Source organism: Podarcis raffonei, chromosome 2 (assembly GCF_027172205.1).
Source record: "Podarcis raffonei isolate rPodRaf1 chromosome 2, rPodRaf1.pri, whole genome shotgun sequence".
Lineage (NCBI taxonomy): Eukaryota > Metazoa > Chordata > Lepidosauria > Squamata > Lacertidae > Podarcis > Podarcis raffonei.
The window spans coordinates 7,495,951-7,512,445 of record NC_070603.1 but is presented as its reverse complement, the minus strand read 5'-3'; the positions used below and the strand labels follow the sequence as shown (position 1 = coordinate 7,512,445).

General features: G+C 44.6%; 1 protein-coding gene across 1 annotated transcript; it reads right to left on the bottom strand.

Annotated features, from left to right (window-relative positions):
* Window positions 1-1,874: 1,874 nt before the first annotated feature.
* LOC128405591 (aquaporin-2-like) lies at window positions 1,875-15,458 on the bottom strand. Its single transcript, XM_053372378.1, has 4 exons — window positions 15,063-15,458; window positions 9,941-10,105; window positions 4,194-4,274; window positions 1,875-2,161 (listed from the first exon to the last, which is right to left on the bottom strand). The coding sequence occupies exons 1-4, from the start codon at window positions 15,423-15,425 to the stop codon at window positions 1,946-1,948; spliced, it is 825 nt and encodes a 274-aa protein (XP_053228353.1). The 5' UTR covers window positions 15,426-15,458; the 3' UTR covers window positions 1,875-1,945.
* Between the last annotated feature and the right edge of the window lie 1,037 nt (window positions 15,459-16,495).

Genomic DNA, 16,495 nt, shown 5'->3' with positions numbered 1-16,495 from the left:
CGGGTGCCTGGAGCGGCGCGTGCGCCCTGCAGCCGGGGGCGGAGCGAGCCGCCCATGGTGGACATTCGGTGCATCACCCACCCACGACTCCCAAGCCTCCCCAAAGCTGTCAAAACGAAGTGGGAAGGGGGGAATGCCGTTGGCAAAGCGACACAGCTCCCCCCCTTACCTCGATGGCTCAGGGTAGGCTTGGGAGTTGCAGGCGGGTGGCGCGCTGAATGTCACCTCCCTCAGTGAGGGCACCCGGGGCGGACTGCTCCCACCGCCCCCCCTTCCTACACCCCTGCACTGATTACAGCACAATCTCTTGATCAATCAGGCTGTACTCCTGTATTTTCTTATATCATGGCACTGCTGCTTTCTACAAAATGCATTTTTTAAAAAATGAAAAGCAGTATCTGGGGTTGGGGAAAATAAGTGAACAAGCAAAAGGAACTAGTGTGGCAATACGGGAAGTAAATCTCTTCAAGTTGATGCTTTTTAGCTTCTGTTTTATTTGACAGGTACTGATCCATCCAACATCTTTGCCCCGTTAAGGCAAAGTTTACATTAGGTTGTCAAGTAAGGTTGTGCACAAGCGTATGACCCAGCAGAATCTAGGGTGTGCTGCGCCAAACACAAGAAGATGTAGTTAAAGTACAAAAACCAGATCATGGTATGAAAAGGTACCCCAAAACTATGAGGAAGAGGATCACATTTGCTTAACAGCACAAGTAAGTAACATTCATCAAAGCATTTTAAAGGCAACATACACACCACACAGTCTAAACACGCACACCTCCCCAACATTCAGAAAAATGCTGAAAGCAATAGGTTGATCTGTTTGGCTATGCAAAAGTCACAGTCATTAGTGATGATAAAGGACATGTATAAGACTATAAGCATGCACAGCTCTCTTCTAAATGAAAAATGGAGGTGGAGAGAGGATGGTCTATAATCTAGTTGGGGCTGCTTCTTCTCTTTGGTCTTTGCCAAGTGTGCCATCCCACAATTTGAGTGGGCCAGTGGAAGTGGAGGTAAGCGGGTTAAGAAAGCAAAGTGGGAAAAGTTAACTCTGTGATACAAGAAGGGTAAAATCAGGGTTGGCTACAAACACATATTGAGAACACTGTGTGTGGCTTTGATCAATAGGCATGGGCTTATCCTAATTATTTTCTGGACAGTCATTCTGCTTTCGTTTAATACACTCACATGCATTTTAATAAGTTGTCAAACCCTCACAAAAGAAGGACTTGCTCTGTGCAGAGTAAGAACTTTGCAGGGAAGCTAAAGGATTTGGCTGACGTCTGCAAGATTAGTGGTGCAATTCTAAAGCACGCTTATTCAGAAGGAAGTCCCAATTTGTCGTACAGGGCTTATTGTAATCATGATCACTTGGAAGTAAGTCCCACTGAAGAGATCATGACTTGCACTTGGGTAATCATGCTTAGGATCAATAATGCAAATTTTGCCCTTGCTTTTTACCAGTTCATCACTCTGAATGCCAGCGTGAGAACTCTGAAAGTTGTGGCTGCTATTTCTTCAAGGAAAATGCCCAGAGACCATTTTATATAGCTGGACTGTCATGGTCAATGACTCTTTGACCCAAATTCTAGAGATCCACATGAAGTTTAGATAACTAGACTCAAGGAAGAAGAAAAAACAATGTTCTTTCATTAATTTGTCAGGATGCACAAGATAGTGGCATGTGATGGTTTCCACTGATCAATAAGTGGATCTTAAATCTCCTCGGGAGAATCTTTCAGAGCAATGGGCACTTCTCTTACAGCCTGAGCTAAAGATTTAAGCTCCACGGGTGGCCCATCACAGATGACCATACTGCTCCCAGGGGAGATATTCATTGTGCATTGACAACATGAAGATGAATGCACATTTGAGCCAGAAGAAAACACCAGTGGATGTAGCTAGCTATAGCCTGCTCCTTTCACTGTTTGTTGGGGTTGGCCTAGACTTTCTCCATCACACTTCGAGGCAGGGTCTGTGGGGAGTGGAGCTCCATCGATTGCCTCCTGCGAACATCACGCTCCTCCCAGTCTTCTTCCGGCTCATAGCCTTTGAAGATTGCTAGCCGCTCCGAGAGGGTCTTTGCATGGGGGAAGAGAGCATAGTGGTAGAGCAAGGAAGCCACCACCGCTCCAGCCATTGGACCCAGCCAGAAGACCTGAGGGAGGAAAGGAGAGAATGAGAGAGATACAAGGTTGATGGTTGACCAGGATGAACATTCTTGGATAAATTCTGGTACCAAACCATTTATAGAAGGTAGCATCGCTTCTCAGCCTTTTGGCTAAGATTAAGTTTAGTATAGATGATAGCTCCTTCCCCATTAGACCTCACAATTCTAGTTCAAGGTTTCCCACAATAGGGCATTAGAGATTTTTTTTTCAATATATTGCAATTAATGTCCTTAGGGGGAAAGAGGTATGGGTGTGTCGGCGCAGTTGGAAAACTCAAGATTACCAAATAGCTTTTGGCCAAATATTTAGTTGGCCATTCCAGTTACATGTGCAGTTCCTCACGTCTGCAGCTCCTGGTCACAGGGAGCTTCCCCCTCCACTCCTTTACTCTCCCAGTTGTCCTGCTCCTTTCAGATTCCTCCCTCTGGCTTTCTCCTTGCTGTTCTGGACCACTTCCTCTTCCCAACCCCATCTGCATTTACCAACTCTTTCCATCCCCAGCTTCTGTTGAGCTCATGTCCTCTCTTATCTTATGGTGATTGAACCTGGTACTTTCTGCATGCAAAAGTTGTGCTCTGTCTCCGAATTACAGTTCTTCCCCTAAGAAATCAAGAAAGTGTTGCCTATAACAGATCAAAGGCAATGGCCCTCTATTGTTCCATATCCAGCTATTTGCCACTGTTGAACCTGCTTAGCATTTGATGCTAAGCAGTTATAGCTGTTGTTACTGAGCTATAATTACTGCCTCATTTTATCTCTGGGCCCTCCTCCCGGCCCTGCTCTCAAGAATCCAAGTAGTTCGGTGAATGGCAGCCCTCTTTGTTACAGCAGGGCAACTCAGGGACGCTTCATAACTACAATAATAATAATAATAATAATGCCTTATCACATGTGTTTTTGGTTTGGCCCAATATGTGGGAAGTTAAAGAATCAATGGATATCTGCCAAACTTGCTAATAGCTTTTACTTCCTTCATTCTTTCACCTCATTGAACACAAATGTTAAGTTGTCTCCATATTAAAAAAAAATAGACGAAAGAAAGATCCAATGAAAAACTACCCTAAAGCTGGCTAAAACCAGAATCTGAAGAACTCATTCAGGTGTTAACTAGAACCAGAATGGGGTTTTTAATCTACTGCCGAGTCACGAAAAACAAGCCACTTAAGCCTTTTCTGGCTTCAAACCAGTTCAACCAATGGAATACAATCTTACTTGGCTACAAGTGATCACCAAAGAAAAATTTGCCTATGGTTCTTGTTGCCAGTCGCTACATCTTTCTTTCAATTGCCAGCTCTTGTATCCACATAATAGTCTTCCTTTGCCAACAGGCTTTCTGATCCCTGAAAAGTAGGGAAATCCACATGGCCATAAGCATCTCATCTGGCCCAGGCCTTGGGTTGGTCTTGCATATGCTTCAATGGTCCATATTTTACCAGGGATGGTTCCAATTACTGCTACGTGTCCCTGTGAAAACACTGACCCTGTTTTGTTGCTGTTTTGCATTTTGGGGATTCCCAAAATGTTGTTTCGAGTTGCTAGGCTTGCTGTTTTCCAGCTCTCGTACAGCCTGTTTCTCTATGTCTCCCAAAAGCCGTATCTCTCAGAACAGGAGGGGATGCACCTTGTCTGCTGTGAACATGCATGAATACAAGACTGGCTCCAGGTATAAGAACCCCCATCATTCCCTCCACCTCCTCTCACTCAACTCTATCAGCCATAGGTATGCTATAGGCAGCAGTGAAATGTGTGCTGGGGCAGAGCAATAGAACTGCTGTCCTAACTCCAGAATTACACTTATCTCAGTGGGGATGGGCAGAGTTGTGGGGAGGTTGGGCCCACGAGGGTACAGTGGCAGGACCCCCTCCACCCACCTGACCCTTTCACTGGTGCACTCATGTGGCTCTGACCATGCTGGTCACTGCTCCAGCTCAGCCCCATCCAGGTAAACAGCTATTAGGAGGATAGCTCTGAAGTTCTGCTCCACCACCACTACTGGGCACAATCCATTAGGAGCCTTACCCAGTGGTTGTCAAATTCACCCACAATCACAGCAGGACCAAAAGATCTAGCAGGGTTCATGGAGCAGCCAGTGTAGTAGATCTAGGGGGGGAAAGAAAAGCATTTATTGCTATGGATATTAGTGTTGGAGTCAAAACATTACCTTTATGTGGGTAGTGACTTGCTGAGTTAAAGAGGGGGATATAAATGATGCCAAAAATATTGAGACTGTTCTTGTGGAAACATCAAGGGTCATTATATTTTATCAGTTTCCAAAGACCCTCAAATATCATCTGGTCACCAGCCCTTTCCCATGGTTCTTGGGCATCTGATGGCAGCCATCAGGCAGGAGAACAGGGCCTAGGGCATGCCTGAGGGCCTCAGATAAGTACATTATTTCTGTCTCACCAAATGCTTCTTACTACAGAGCCATGTGGGCTATAAATGGTACAGAAGGACTGCGGAAAATGCTTATTCATCTCACAGTGCTTCCTCAACGCTGTGAGTATACGGGACTGTTTCTATGGGTCTTTCCCGGAGAATTAGTGCAACTCTTTAGTGCGTGACTTTTAAAGGTCACCTGATAAGGGAATAATAATAATAATAATAATAATAATAATAATAATAATAATAAATTTTATTTATATCCCGCCCTCTCCAGCCGAAGCTGGGCTCAGGGCGGCTAACAACAATAAAACAATACAAAAGTACAACACAAACAACACTCTAAAATCATTCATTATAAAATTTTCTTAAAGAGCTTCACCAAATAAAGTATGCTTGAGTCGTGTGTCCCGTCCACCCCCCTTGATTTTATTGTTTTATCTTTTGGTAAACCACTTTGAGGTCTTTTTTTTAAATAATCAAGTGGTGTATACATTTTATGAAATAATAATTTTAAAAAATGACACTTGGATGAAAGCTTGGATTTTCTATTATTAGTTGTTCAAGGATACTTTCGCAATCACTCTTTGGAAGGTCAAACAACACATGGTGAAAGGGATGGTGGTGTAGTGGTTAGAGTGGGCAGATGCAGGTTCAAATCTGCACTCACCCATGAAGTCCACTGGGTGACCTTGGGTCAGTGACTGTCCCCCAGGCTAAAACGCTTCACAGGATCAATGTGAGGATGAAAGTGGCTGAGACAGAAAGAACTGGGCGAACTGGAGGAAGGGCAGGGTGTAAATATGATAAATATCTGTGGTTAGCTCTTCTGACATTTTCCTTTAATGCATAGAGGGAATCTATCATCAGCTTTAGCATCTTTTTTTTAAGGGTGTGCATCAGTTCTATGTGGAAGGAAATCGGGGTGATGTGAGGTTTTTCACCCTTTCTTATTTTCTCTAGGTCTTACTTTCACCGTGCAAGAAGTAAGGCTGTCCAGAATATTCCCAGTGGAGTTTCTGAAGATGTCTGTGTTGTTGTTGTTGTTGTTGTTGTTGTTGTTGTTGTTGTTGTTGTTGCTGCTGCTGCTGCTGTTGCTGTTGTTGTTATTTTGTTAATGCACAGCAGCAGATAATTTTTGAAAAACTAAATGTTTGCTATTTTTTTTATAAAAAAACTTTCTATGTTGCTCTTCATTAAGGAACAACAAGCCAGAAGTTTTCAGAACCCCACAGTCCATATCTTAGACCATGGTGACTAGTGATCATTGGGACTGGTAGGGTAGGAGACAAAAAGACCATGGCAGGCAGAACCAATTAAATTTAACTTTGCACCCATCCTCCTCATTACTGAGTTCCATCATGGCAACACTGAGGATTAGGAAGAGGAAGCTCACAGCAGGCACCATCTCCTGTACTGAATATAAATTAGAAGGCAGACAGAGGGGGGATGGCTGAAGGCAGACAGAGGCTCGTGGGCAACACCCCATTTGCCCTAATTGGCCAATGTCCACTGGTTCTAGACAGCCTCATGTTGGAAGATCTACCTGATAGTGGAAAGCAAGGTGTGAAGCTGTGAAGTTTTTAGAAATATACAGGCAAAAATGCACACCACTTTGCCTCTTTAATTCTTTTAAGGCCGGCATGGGTAAACTCCAGCCCTCCAAATGTTTGGGACTACAATTCCCATCATCCTTAGCTAACAAGATCAGTGGTCAGGACTACTTCCCCCATAAAACCCTCTGAAGTTAGTTTTCTGCAATTTGTCAGCCTTAATCCACTTTGGAGGAGCTCCCTTGCCTGTAAATTTCATACACTTTGGCCAAAAGGTGGAAAAGTTCTATCCATTTTAATATTCTCCATCCTAATGAATGGGGAATAAAGAGCTTCACCTTATATAGAGTGGTTTGGAATCTGAAACACAGGCTGAAGCAGAGAGAGCACAATGTGACTTAGAAACAGAATACAAATACTACTACTAATAATAATAATAATAAACACACAGATCCAAGGCCAATCTTGAGGCCTTGTTTTTTCCCCCAAAGAGAAAACGGCCAGTGGGGTAGGGGAGATTTATAGTGCAATCCTAACCACATACCGTATTTTTTGCTCTATAAGACTCACTTTTTCCCTCCTAAAAAGTAAGGGGAAATGTGTGTGCGTCTTATGGAGCGAATGCAGGCTGGGCAGCTAAGCCAGAAGCCAGAACAGCAAGAGGGATCGCTGCTTTCGCTGCGCAGCGATCCCTCTTGTTGTTCTGGCTTCTGAGATTCAGAATCCCCCCCCCTTGTTTTCCTCCTCCAAAAACTAGGTGCGTCTTATGGTCTGGTGCGTCTTATAGAGCGAAAAATATGGTATATACTCAGAAGTAAGTCCTGTTGAATTCTGTAGGGTGTACTCCCAGGTAACTAGGGATGGAGCCTTAGACCAAGATTGATTCATTTTTTAAAAGTTGATAAATCCACTAATAGATCTTCATTACATGTGAAGTTTGGCCTCGTGGCTTTAAAGAATGCAAGTGGAGTCAAGCGTGGCTGTAGCTGTCATAAGAGATTGTTGCTAATGGCAGAGCATGTACTCCTGTGGATTAAGGAGCTTGGTCAGGGCTTTCAGAAGAATTCTTGAACTATCTCTAGCTCTTCAGAGAGAACAACAATCCGATGCCTTATGTAGTGCAGTGCTTCAATACCTCTGGTGCTAAGGAGTGGCTAAAATGTGGCCTATGGCTTGTATTTGACTCACCCCAAGGCTTAGGAGCTGGATAGAGCATTCTTAAATTGCAATTTTGTGCACTTTTACGTGGGATTAAGTCGCATTAAAGGAATGCGGGTGGCGCTGTGGGTTAAACCACTGTGCCGCTTGGGCTTGCCGATCGAAAGGTCGGCGATACGAGTCCCTGCGACGGGGTGAGCTCTCGTTGCTCGGTCCCTCCTCCTGCCCACCTAGCAGTTCGAAAGCACGTCAAAGTGCAAGTAGATAAATAGGTACTGCTCCGGCAGGAAGGTAAATGGAGTTTCCGTGCACTGCTCTGGTTTCGCCAGAAGCAGCTTAGTCATGCTGGCCACATGACCTGGAAAAACTGTCTGTGAACAAACGTCGGCTCTCTCGGCCAGTAAAGCGAGATGAGCGTGCAACCCCAGAGTCGTTCGCGACTGGACTTAATTGTCAGGTGTCCCTTAATTGTCAGGGGTCCCTTAATTGTCAGGGGTCCCTTTACCTTTACCTTTAAGCCCCATTAAACACAATGGGACTTCCTTCTGAGCAAACATGTACACAATCTCACTGTGAATGAGTGACAGCAGGCCTGTCACTAGCTCACATGAGAGTCACATATCACATGGAAAAACGCTTATTGCAGTCAAGCTGTCATGAGTTAGTAGCAAATATCTGAGGAAGCAGCCCAAAGGCAGAGGGGCAAAGATGGGGGAGGGGGAACTATTTAAGAGGGCAAGAGAGTCCTTGCTTTTAGAATTTACAGGATCTTGCCACCCCTGCTTCCCAGTTCTAGCCAATCAAGACAGAGAGCTGGGAGCCATTCATAGATTAAGATATACTCAAAGAAGCAGGGAATATTTTATTGCTTCCCCAGACACTGTATGCTAGTTGGCCCTGTGGTGGAAGTCTGTGTCTTTGAGGACCTCAAAATCCAGTCTTCTGAGTAGAAGCTGCCTGCTATGATTATTACCAGATTTTTCACTGGAAAGTTGTTTCACTAAGAAATGCTCAACTTACTCCTTTTCTATCTTAATGCTAACATTAGGCCAGGAATTATGACCAACAACTATGCTATTGTGACATTTTGTTTAGGAAACTTTGATCCACTAGCCTTTTCATTTCTCTGTGGCTCATTTTTCTATCCATAAAACAAGAATAATTTTGGGAAGAAATTCAACCTTGCACTAAAGCAATCATTCAATCAGGGCAAGCTTTTGGGCTTGCCATTGGAGCAATCCCCCCTCTTACGTCCCCCTTTCTGGAGGTTCTCCTGACCCCCTTGTCAGTTTGAGGGATGTAGGAAGAGGAGAGTGGGGGAAAGCCCCATTGAGCAAGCAGAAGTTCTTGAGCAGTGCTTCAGCTAATGGTACTCATTACCTAAAACTCATCCCAGTTATTTACTTCTGAAGAAACTGATGAAAATGAAAATGATTACCTGCTAAGCCAGGGCTGAGTCAACACCATTTCATATGAACATATTTTGGGCTGCACTAAAAATAAATATAATAATGCCTTGCATCCTACCTTTCGGGAAATGTGTTTGTGTGTCCTTGTGAAAATATTCACACATTCATTTAACTCGCTCCCACGTCTTCTAGCCAAGTCTGACTAGGTACCAGTTGACGGTGTTTACTGAATATATGGGTGACAATTTTGTTTAATTAAAAATGCTTGTAGCATTAAGATAAATTCAACAGTTTAAATAAGTTTTGATGGATGTAACGAGGGATTACTGAATGGTTTAGTTCATGTAAAATATGCAGGGATGTGTGGTATGCAAAATGAACCATGGATAGAGAAGAAGGGAAGTCCTGGATTTAAGGTTGTTTAAATGACTATTTTGAAATGTAAATTAGAAAATTTAATAGAAATTATATATACATATAAAGATAATGTCATCTTGTTCAATATGTGATCTCTGATTGGTTGGGATGTGCAATGCGATTAATCCCTAAACGGCCTCAGTCCAGTATAGCTGAAGGAGCATCTCCACCTCCATCGTTCTGCCCGGACACTGAGGTCCAGCACTGAGGGCCTTCTGGCGGTTCCCTCACTGCAAGAAGCTGCAAGAAGCCAAGTTACAGGGAACCAGGAAGAGGGCCTTCTCAGTAGTGGCACCCACCCTGTGGAATGCCCTCCCATCATGTCAAAGAGAAAAATAACTACCAAACTTTTAGAAGACATCTGAAGGCAGCCCTCTTTAGGGAAGCTTTTAATGTTTAATAGGTTATTGTATTTTAGTGTTTTGTTGGAAGCCGCCCAGAGTGGCTGGGGAAACCCAGCCAGATGGGCGGGGTATAAATAAATTATTATTATTATTATTATTATTATTATTATTATTATTATTATTATCCCCCAAAGAGGTGGAAGCAGCAAAGGGGTGGAGATAGAGAATAGCACTGAAGTTTCAGCAGCCCAGAGGAAACAGCAGTGTTGAAGAGGATTTATTTTTAAAGAGGTGTATATTTGAACATTTGAACTGGATGTCAGGAGAAATTTCCACCCAAGCAAAACCGTTGGATTAGGATGAAAAATGGAAACTGATGCAGTCCCAACACCAACCTTTCCTCCTGATCTCCCAGCCCTGGGAAGCTAAGATGGCTGTATTGCACCCTCTTAAACATCCATGCATACTCAACAGTTGCCAATAAATGCTCTTGAGATACGCACCCCAAGCAGGTGACCCAGGACAACAGAGAAACCAATGGACAAGGCTGGGGATCCCAGGTTATCGCTCCTGCGGTCATCAGTTGAGGCAAAAATGCACAGGACCAACTGGAAGGTGAGGAACAGTTCCATGGTGACCGCCTGACCTGATGTTGTATTATTGTGTACCTGAAAAAATAGAAGAAAATTAAGCACTTCCTTGAAGATTCTTGCCATTGTATCACACACTGAAGGGGAAGATGGCATAACTACTAGCATTTGGCTATGTGACTGTGTCACAGAGTTAAGGGCAGTTATGAGTCTGAGCAATGCAACTGATTATGTGATATATATTTTTAGCGAATAGTGATAAATATGTGTTTGTGTGCGTGCGTGCACACACACACACACACACATGTGTACTTGGGTGAACCTTTGTTTCTACTTTGGCACAAGGTCCCTGCAATAGTTATCTGTTGACAACCTTGAATGAACACAAAGATAACATCTCTATTATTTGCCTCTTTTGCAACTACAATGGCATTTTGATTTGCCTTAATCTTATGTAAGTTGTGGGCAGGTGGGGAAGAGAATGATTTGCAATGCCACTGGCATTCTGGCAACAGCAAAGATTTTCATCTGTGACGCACTTGCCCTGCTGGACACAGTAAATATAAACATGCTTCACTGTTGAAATTTTGAATACATGACTGCACAGATTCCTGATATGCTTATGCCTAGCTTGAAAAAGGCACAGCTAAAGCTCAGACCTGCCTAACTGTATTGTTCTGAAGAGATGCTATAGTAGACAACCTCTCTGTTCTTGGGCAGCCCAAATCAAGGAGCAAAAACAGGAGATTTATTGAGGCTCTGGTGCACCACCATACATGACTGGTTGACTGCATTCATCTTGGTAGATCGCAAATTGTGTCTAGGGGTGGTTCAAGTTCTTTCCACATGATTGTTCTGGGTGTGGCTCACAGGAGCACTCCTGCAAGCTAGCATTCCACACTGAGGTCACTCTAAAACTACACCATTTGTGTAATTTATTATCCTGCTGGAAAGGAAGTGGGATGGGGTAAGGAAGAGCTCCCTAACCCAAACATATGAGATCTCTCAGTCATCGCCCAAGCTTCTCTTTGAAGCATAGAGTCTTGCTTTACTTAGAAATACAGTGGTACCTTGGGTTAAGAACTTAATTCGTTCTGGAGGTTCGTTCTTAACCTGAAACTGTTCTTAACCTGAGGTACCACTTTAGCTAATGGGGCCTCTCGCTGCCGATGTGTGGCCGCCACCCGATTTCTGTTCTCATTCTGAAGCAAAGTTCTTAACCCGAGGTACTATTTCTGGGTTAGCGGAGTCTGTAACCTGAAGCGTATGTAACCCAAGGTACCACTGTAATGAAACATCGTACATTAATGTCGAAGTGCAGAATCTGATGCTCTAATGACAACATTTGCATTTTTGTAGCACACCCTGGGAATCATGGAACACACACAACAGCCCTACGGAAGATGTATGGCAATTCATGCTGTCGAAGAAATTGTTTTCCTCCTTGTCCAGTGGAGATGCCTGATGTGACTCAGTCAGTAGCTCATTAGGGAAGTAAACTGAGTGATAAGAATCAGAACTGAGTCCATGGAGAGAAGGGAAAGGATCCCAGAGCATTGCATCATCCAAGAGCATTCTGTTGTGGTAATCCTGTGAATGTTCCAGCACATATGGCTTGATGGCAACTTGACAACTTCTGGAAGAATTTCCAAAGTTTCATGCCTTTCAAACCTAGCTATTTAATTAATATGGTTTCCCAATGAGAACACTGAGTTCAGAAGATAATGGTGGGTACTAGATTTATTATACCTAATACCATTATGTCTGGAGCAGTTATCTTTATTCACACTACCTCAGCTTCCCCCTTCCCTAATTTGTTTCCTGGAGAATTCATGTTTCCTCTCCCCCTCCTTGGAGTAGACAATGTGGAGCCCTCCAGATATTGGTGGACTACAACTCCCATCATCCCTGATCATCGACTGTGCTGGCTAGGGTTGATGGGAGTTGTAATCCCAAGCGTTTGGAGAGTACCGCATTGGCTCTTCCTGTGTCATTCCATATATTTTCTACCTTTGTGCTAAAGCTTTACAAAGTGCAATTTGACCAAAAGGGAACTGTCAACAAAAGCATGCTATTTGTTCTAGCAGAACAAAGAAGTAAACCAGGGGCAGGCAGCCTAAGGCCTGGGGCCAGGATCTGGCCCACACACCTTCTAAATCCAGCCCATGGACGGTCCAGGAAGCAGCATGTTTTTACATGAGCAGAATGTATCCTTTTATTTAAAATGCATCTCTGGGTTATTTGTGGGGCATAGGAATGCGTTCATTTTTCTCCCAAAATATAGTCCGGCCTGGCTGAAAAAGGTTGCGGACCCCTGAAGAAACTTTAATAAGCTACCTCTCACAGTAGTATCATGAGCTGTCTCCTGACTAATGCCAAAAAAACTATAACACTGAGAGTCATAATCATTCTCAAAGAATGCTCGTTATGACATCTGGATGGATGTGCATTTAGCAGCTCTAGATCCTAACTGAATATAATTATAATTATGTAAGTGTCCTGATTCTATTTTATGACTGGGTTGAGTAAAACCAGTATGTTAATAATGATTAGGGCTGTGAACAGAAAACAACATTTAGCTCAAAAGGTTTGCTTACGGGCTCAAATAAACATCATGCTTGGCCTCAGAGTGGTCTCACCTCATTGCCTCAAATCTCAGGCAATTTGTTGACAAAGTGGAAGTCAACAAACGCACCACAAAATCATTTTTTTGTAGTAGCATGGAATCTGCTGGCAGAATGGATGGAACCTGCGATTTTCAGACAAGGAGATGCAGGAAGGAGGTTTGTGCTAGGCAACTCTAAAGTTCTGGACGTTTTTCAAAAGAAGATGATTTCACACTGTGAGCAATTTGCACATGACATGCAACACTGAGATGGCCCCTAGTTAAAAAGGTAAAGGGACCCCTGCCCATTAGGTCCAGTCATGACCGACTCTGGGGTTGCGGCGCTCATCTCGCTTTACTGGCCGAGGGAGCCGGCGTACAGCTTCCGGGTCATGTGGCCAGTAGGACTAAGCCACTTCTGGCGAACCACAGCAGCGCACGGAAACGCCGTTTACCTTCCTGCTGGATCGGTACCTATTTACCTACTTGCACTTTGACGTGCTTTCGAACTGCTAGGTTGGCAGGAGCAGGGACCGAACAACGGGAGCTCACCCCGTCGTGGGGATTCGAACCACCGACCTTCTGATCGGCAAGTCCTAGGCTCTGTGGTTAAACCCACAGCGCCACCCACGTCCCGCGGCCCCTAGGTTAGTACTCTGCAAAATATAACAAGGATAAGTGGATAATTGGATTGTTAAACTTTTCAAAAACATTTGAATGTACATATGGTTAAATCAAATTAAAGGTAAAGGTACCCCTGCCCGTACGGGCCAGTCATGTCCGACTCTAGGGTTGCGCGCTCATCTCGCTCAAGAGGCCGGGAGCCAGCGCTGTCTGGAGACACTTCCGGGTCACATGGGCAGTGTGACTAAGTGGCATCTGGCGAGCCAGCACCAGCGCTGCACACGGAAACACCGTTTACCTTCCCGCTAGAAAGCGCTCCCTATTTATCTACTTGCACTTAGGGGTGCTTTTGAACTGCTAGGTGGGCAGGCGCTGGGACCGAGCAACGGGAGCGCACCCCGCCGCGGGGATTCGAACCGCCGACCTTTCGATCTGCAAGCCCTAGGCGCTGAGGCTTTTACCCACAGCGCCACTTAGCGGAGTCTGTAACCTGAAGTGTCTGTAACCTGAAGCGTATGTAACCCGAGGTACCGCTGTAATGCGGTTACGCTGGGAAGCACCACAGATGAACTAACAAAGCAGAATAAATCCACACACTATTATTGTGTCAAGAACATGTTGCAGAACACACCCAAAATAAACACTAGCCTTGAGAAGCCCTTTACGTGAGCCAAAACAAACTGATTCAAACCCATCATATGCCGAGTCAAGGATGCAACAAGGTCAAATCCTTTCCTCAACCTGTGAGCCTCCAACCTCATCCCATGCCTCAATAGTCCACTTCCTTTCAGCTTCCAAACTCCTTCCTTTGTTCTTTCTCACCTGTTTAGTTTGCTGCTGCTCCTCTCCCTTTCCCTGTTAGTAAGGCTACTGGAAAAGCTAGTTTTTTCTTTATTTTTGCTTTACTGGCAACAACACACAACAGGTAAAAGTGCTTGTTACCCTTTGCACTGACAATTGATAGTTCCATCTGAGTCTTTTTAAACCCAGAACAATTGCCTAACCCAGTGTTTCCCAAGCTTGGGTTTTTGGACTACAACTCCCATCATCCCTAGCTAGTACGGCCAGTGGTTAAGGATGATGGGAATTGTAGTCAAGAAACAGCTGGAGACCCAAGTTTGGGAAGCACTGGCCTAACCTATACAGGTGTATAATCAAACTAAATTGGGAGCCCCCTCTCCCGCAATCCCCCCCCCTTATAACAGCCTACAACAAAGTCTGGCTGCCACTGCTATAGATCACAACAGGAGTCTCATTGCAATTTGTCTTCCACAATCCTGAATTGTACTGAAGGATGTCAGTAGTGGGCCAGTTTGGTAACGCAAGGTGTTGGACAGGTCTAGGACACACAAGACTTGGGCTCAAATCCCCACCCAGCCATGAAGCACACTGGGTGACCATAGGCCAGTCACCATCTCTCAGACTAAGTTACTTCACAAGGATGTTGTGAAGCTAACGTGGAAAGGGGGAGAACCATCTAGGTCAGGCATAGGCAAACTCGGCCCTCCAGATGTTTTGGGACTACAACTCCCATCATCCCTAGCTAACAGGACCAGTGGTCAGGGATGATGGGAATTGTAGTCCCAAAACATGGAGGGCTGAGTTTGCCTATGCCTGATCTAGATAGCCCCAAGCTCCTTGGGGGAAAGGCAGAAATAGAGAATAGAGAGAAACTGGGGTCCATGATTTCTTTTTAGCAAAAGAGCAATGCAAGAGACTAATTTGGGTTTCTTGAACATCCTAGTATGGACACACCCTGCTTTAATCCTCCATCCCTCCCACTTTTGCAGGTACTGGAATCCTTACCCTGTTGATGGACAAGCTTCCTCGGATGTGAGGTGGTGTGATTTGATGCAGGAGGGCTGCCCCTGTCACAGCTCCCAGGATCTGCGCCACCACGTAGAAGATGGCCCTCAGGAAGGAGACCTGGGAGCCTACTAGGCATGCGACAGTCACAGCAGGGTTAATATGGGCCCCACTGACATGACCCACAGCCTGGACCAAGGTCGCTATAGCCAAGCCAAAAGCCAGCGAGATCTGGAGAACATTGGGTGGGGACATAGGCCAGTTGAGTGCCGCCCCCAGCCCAAAGAAGATGAAGAGCAGCGTAGCTAGAAATTCGGCAAGGACAGCTCGAGTGAAGGCCACGGAGCGGAGTTCCCACATCATGGATGATGCAAAGACAGAAGAGGCTGAGACCAGTAGCTTCAACTCTCTGGCTTAGTGGTGGGTGCTGTGTATTCTGGATGGATGAGGAGGTACAGTCTGCAGGTCTATGTGTGTGCATATATATCTGCCTGCAGAACAGCAAGAGATCTCTAAGTGGAGGTGGAGTTTGGAAACTTAATGCTTTTCCATGCCTGTTCCACCTGAGGAGGTTTCAGACCCTGCCTTCTTCCCTGGTAACCTGGGAAATTAACATTTGCCAACCTAATACCTTTTTTTTTTTTGGCCTTGAGAGAGTTCACCCGGCAGTCACAGGCTAGGTTGCAATATTTCCTTCCACACATCCACAGATTTCTTCACCTCTGCCCTTTTCTTCTTGTCTTTTAAGTTGCTTTGTTTTGTTTTTTATATAATTTTATTGATTTTAACATATAAATTATAAAATGCACCACAAAACTTATCACTTATACAATCTTTTTAGACTTCCATCAGCACCTCTGATGATCCACCATTTTAACCACTTCTTATGCATTTCTTAACTTTATATTGCCTTTACATCCCTTACCAAATCATCCTTCCCCTTCTCCATTTTTGCAATATTTCCAATAATACTCCTCACAAAACTTATTGCAGACCTACAAATGTTGTCTGATCTTCACAAATACTTTTTAAATAGTCCGTAAATTTACTCCAGTCTTCCGTGAATTTCTTTGTTTTGTTTTTTAAAAGTGCTTTGTTTGTTTCATTCTTTGTCTTGTTTTGCTCTCTAAACATGTTTCTTAAAAGCAGAGACATACTTACGGTCCTTTGTGCCCTTGACAAGGAACTGTATCCCCCACCCCCCAAAAACCCATTTACTGTGGCCTTTGTGCTATGAGGACAGGGACGCGGGTGGCGCTGTGGGTTAAAGCCTCAGCGCCTAGGACTTGCCGATCGAAAGGTCGGCAGTTCGAATCCCCGCGGTGGGGTGCGCTCCCGTTGCTCGGTCCCAGCGCCTGCCAACCTAGCAGTTCGAAAGCACCCCCGGGTGCAAGTAGATAAATAGGGACCGCTTACTAGCGGGAAGGTAAACG

Coding starts and splice junctions, on each gene's coding strand:
- LOC128405591 (XM_053372378.1), bottom strand. CDS start 15,425: ATGATGTGGGAACTCCGCTCCGTGGCCTTCACTCGAGCTGTCCTTGCC. Junction 10,106..15,062: donor GAAGCTTGTCCATCAACAGG/GTAAGGATTCCA, acceptor CTATTTTTTCAG/GTACACAATAATACAACATC. Junction 2,162..4,193: donor GTGAATTTGACAACCACTGG/GTAAGGCTCCTA, acceptor TTCCTCCCTCAG/GTCTTCTGGCTGGGTCCAAT.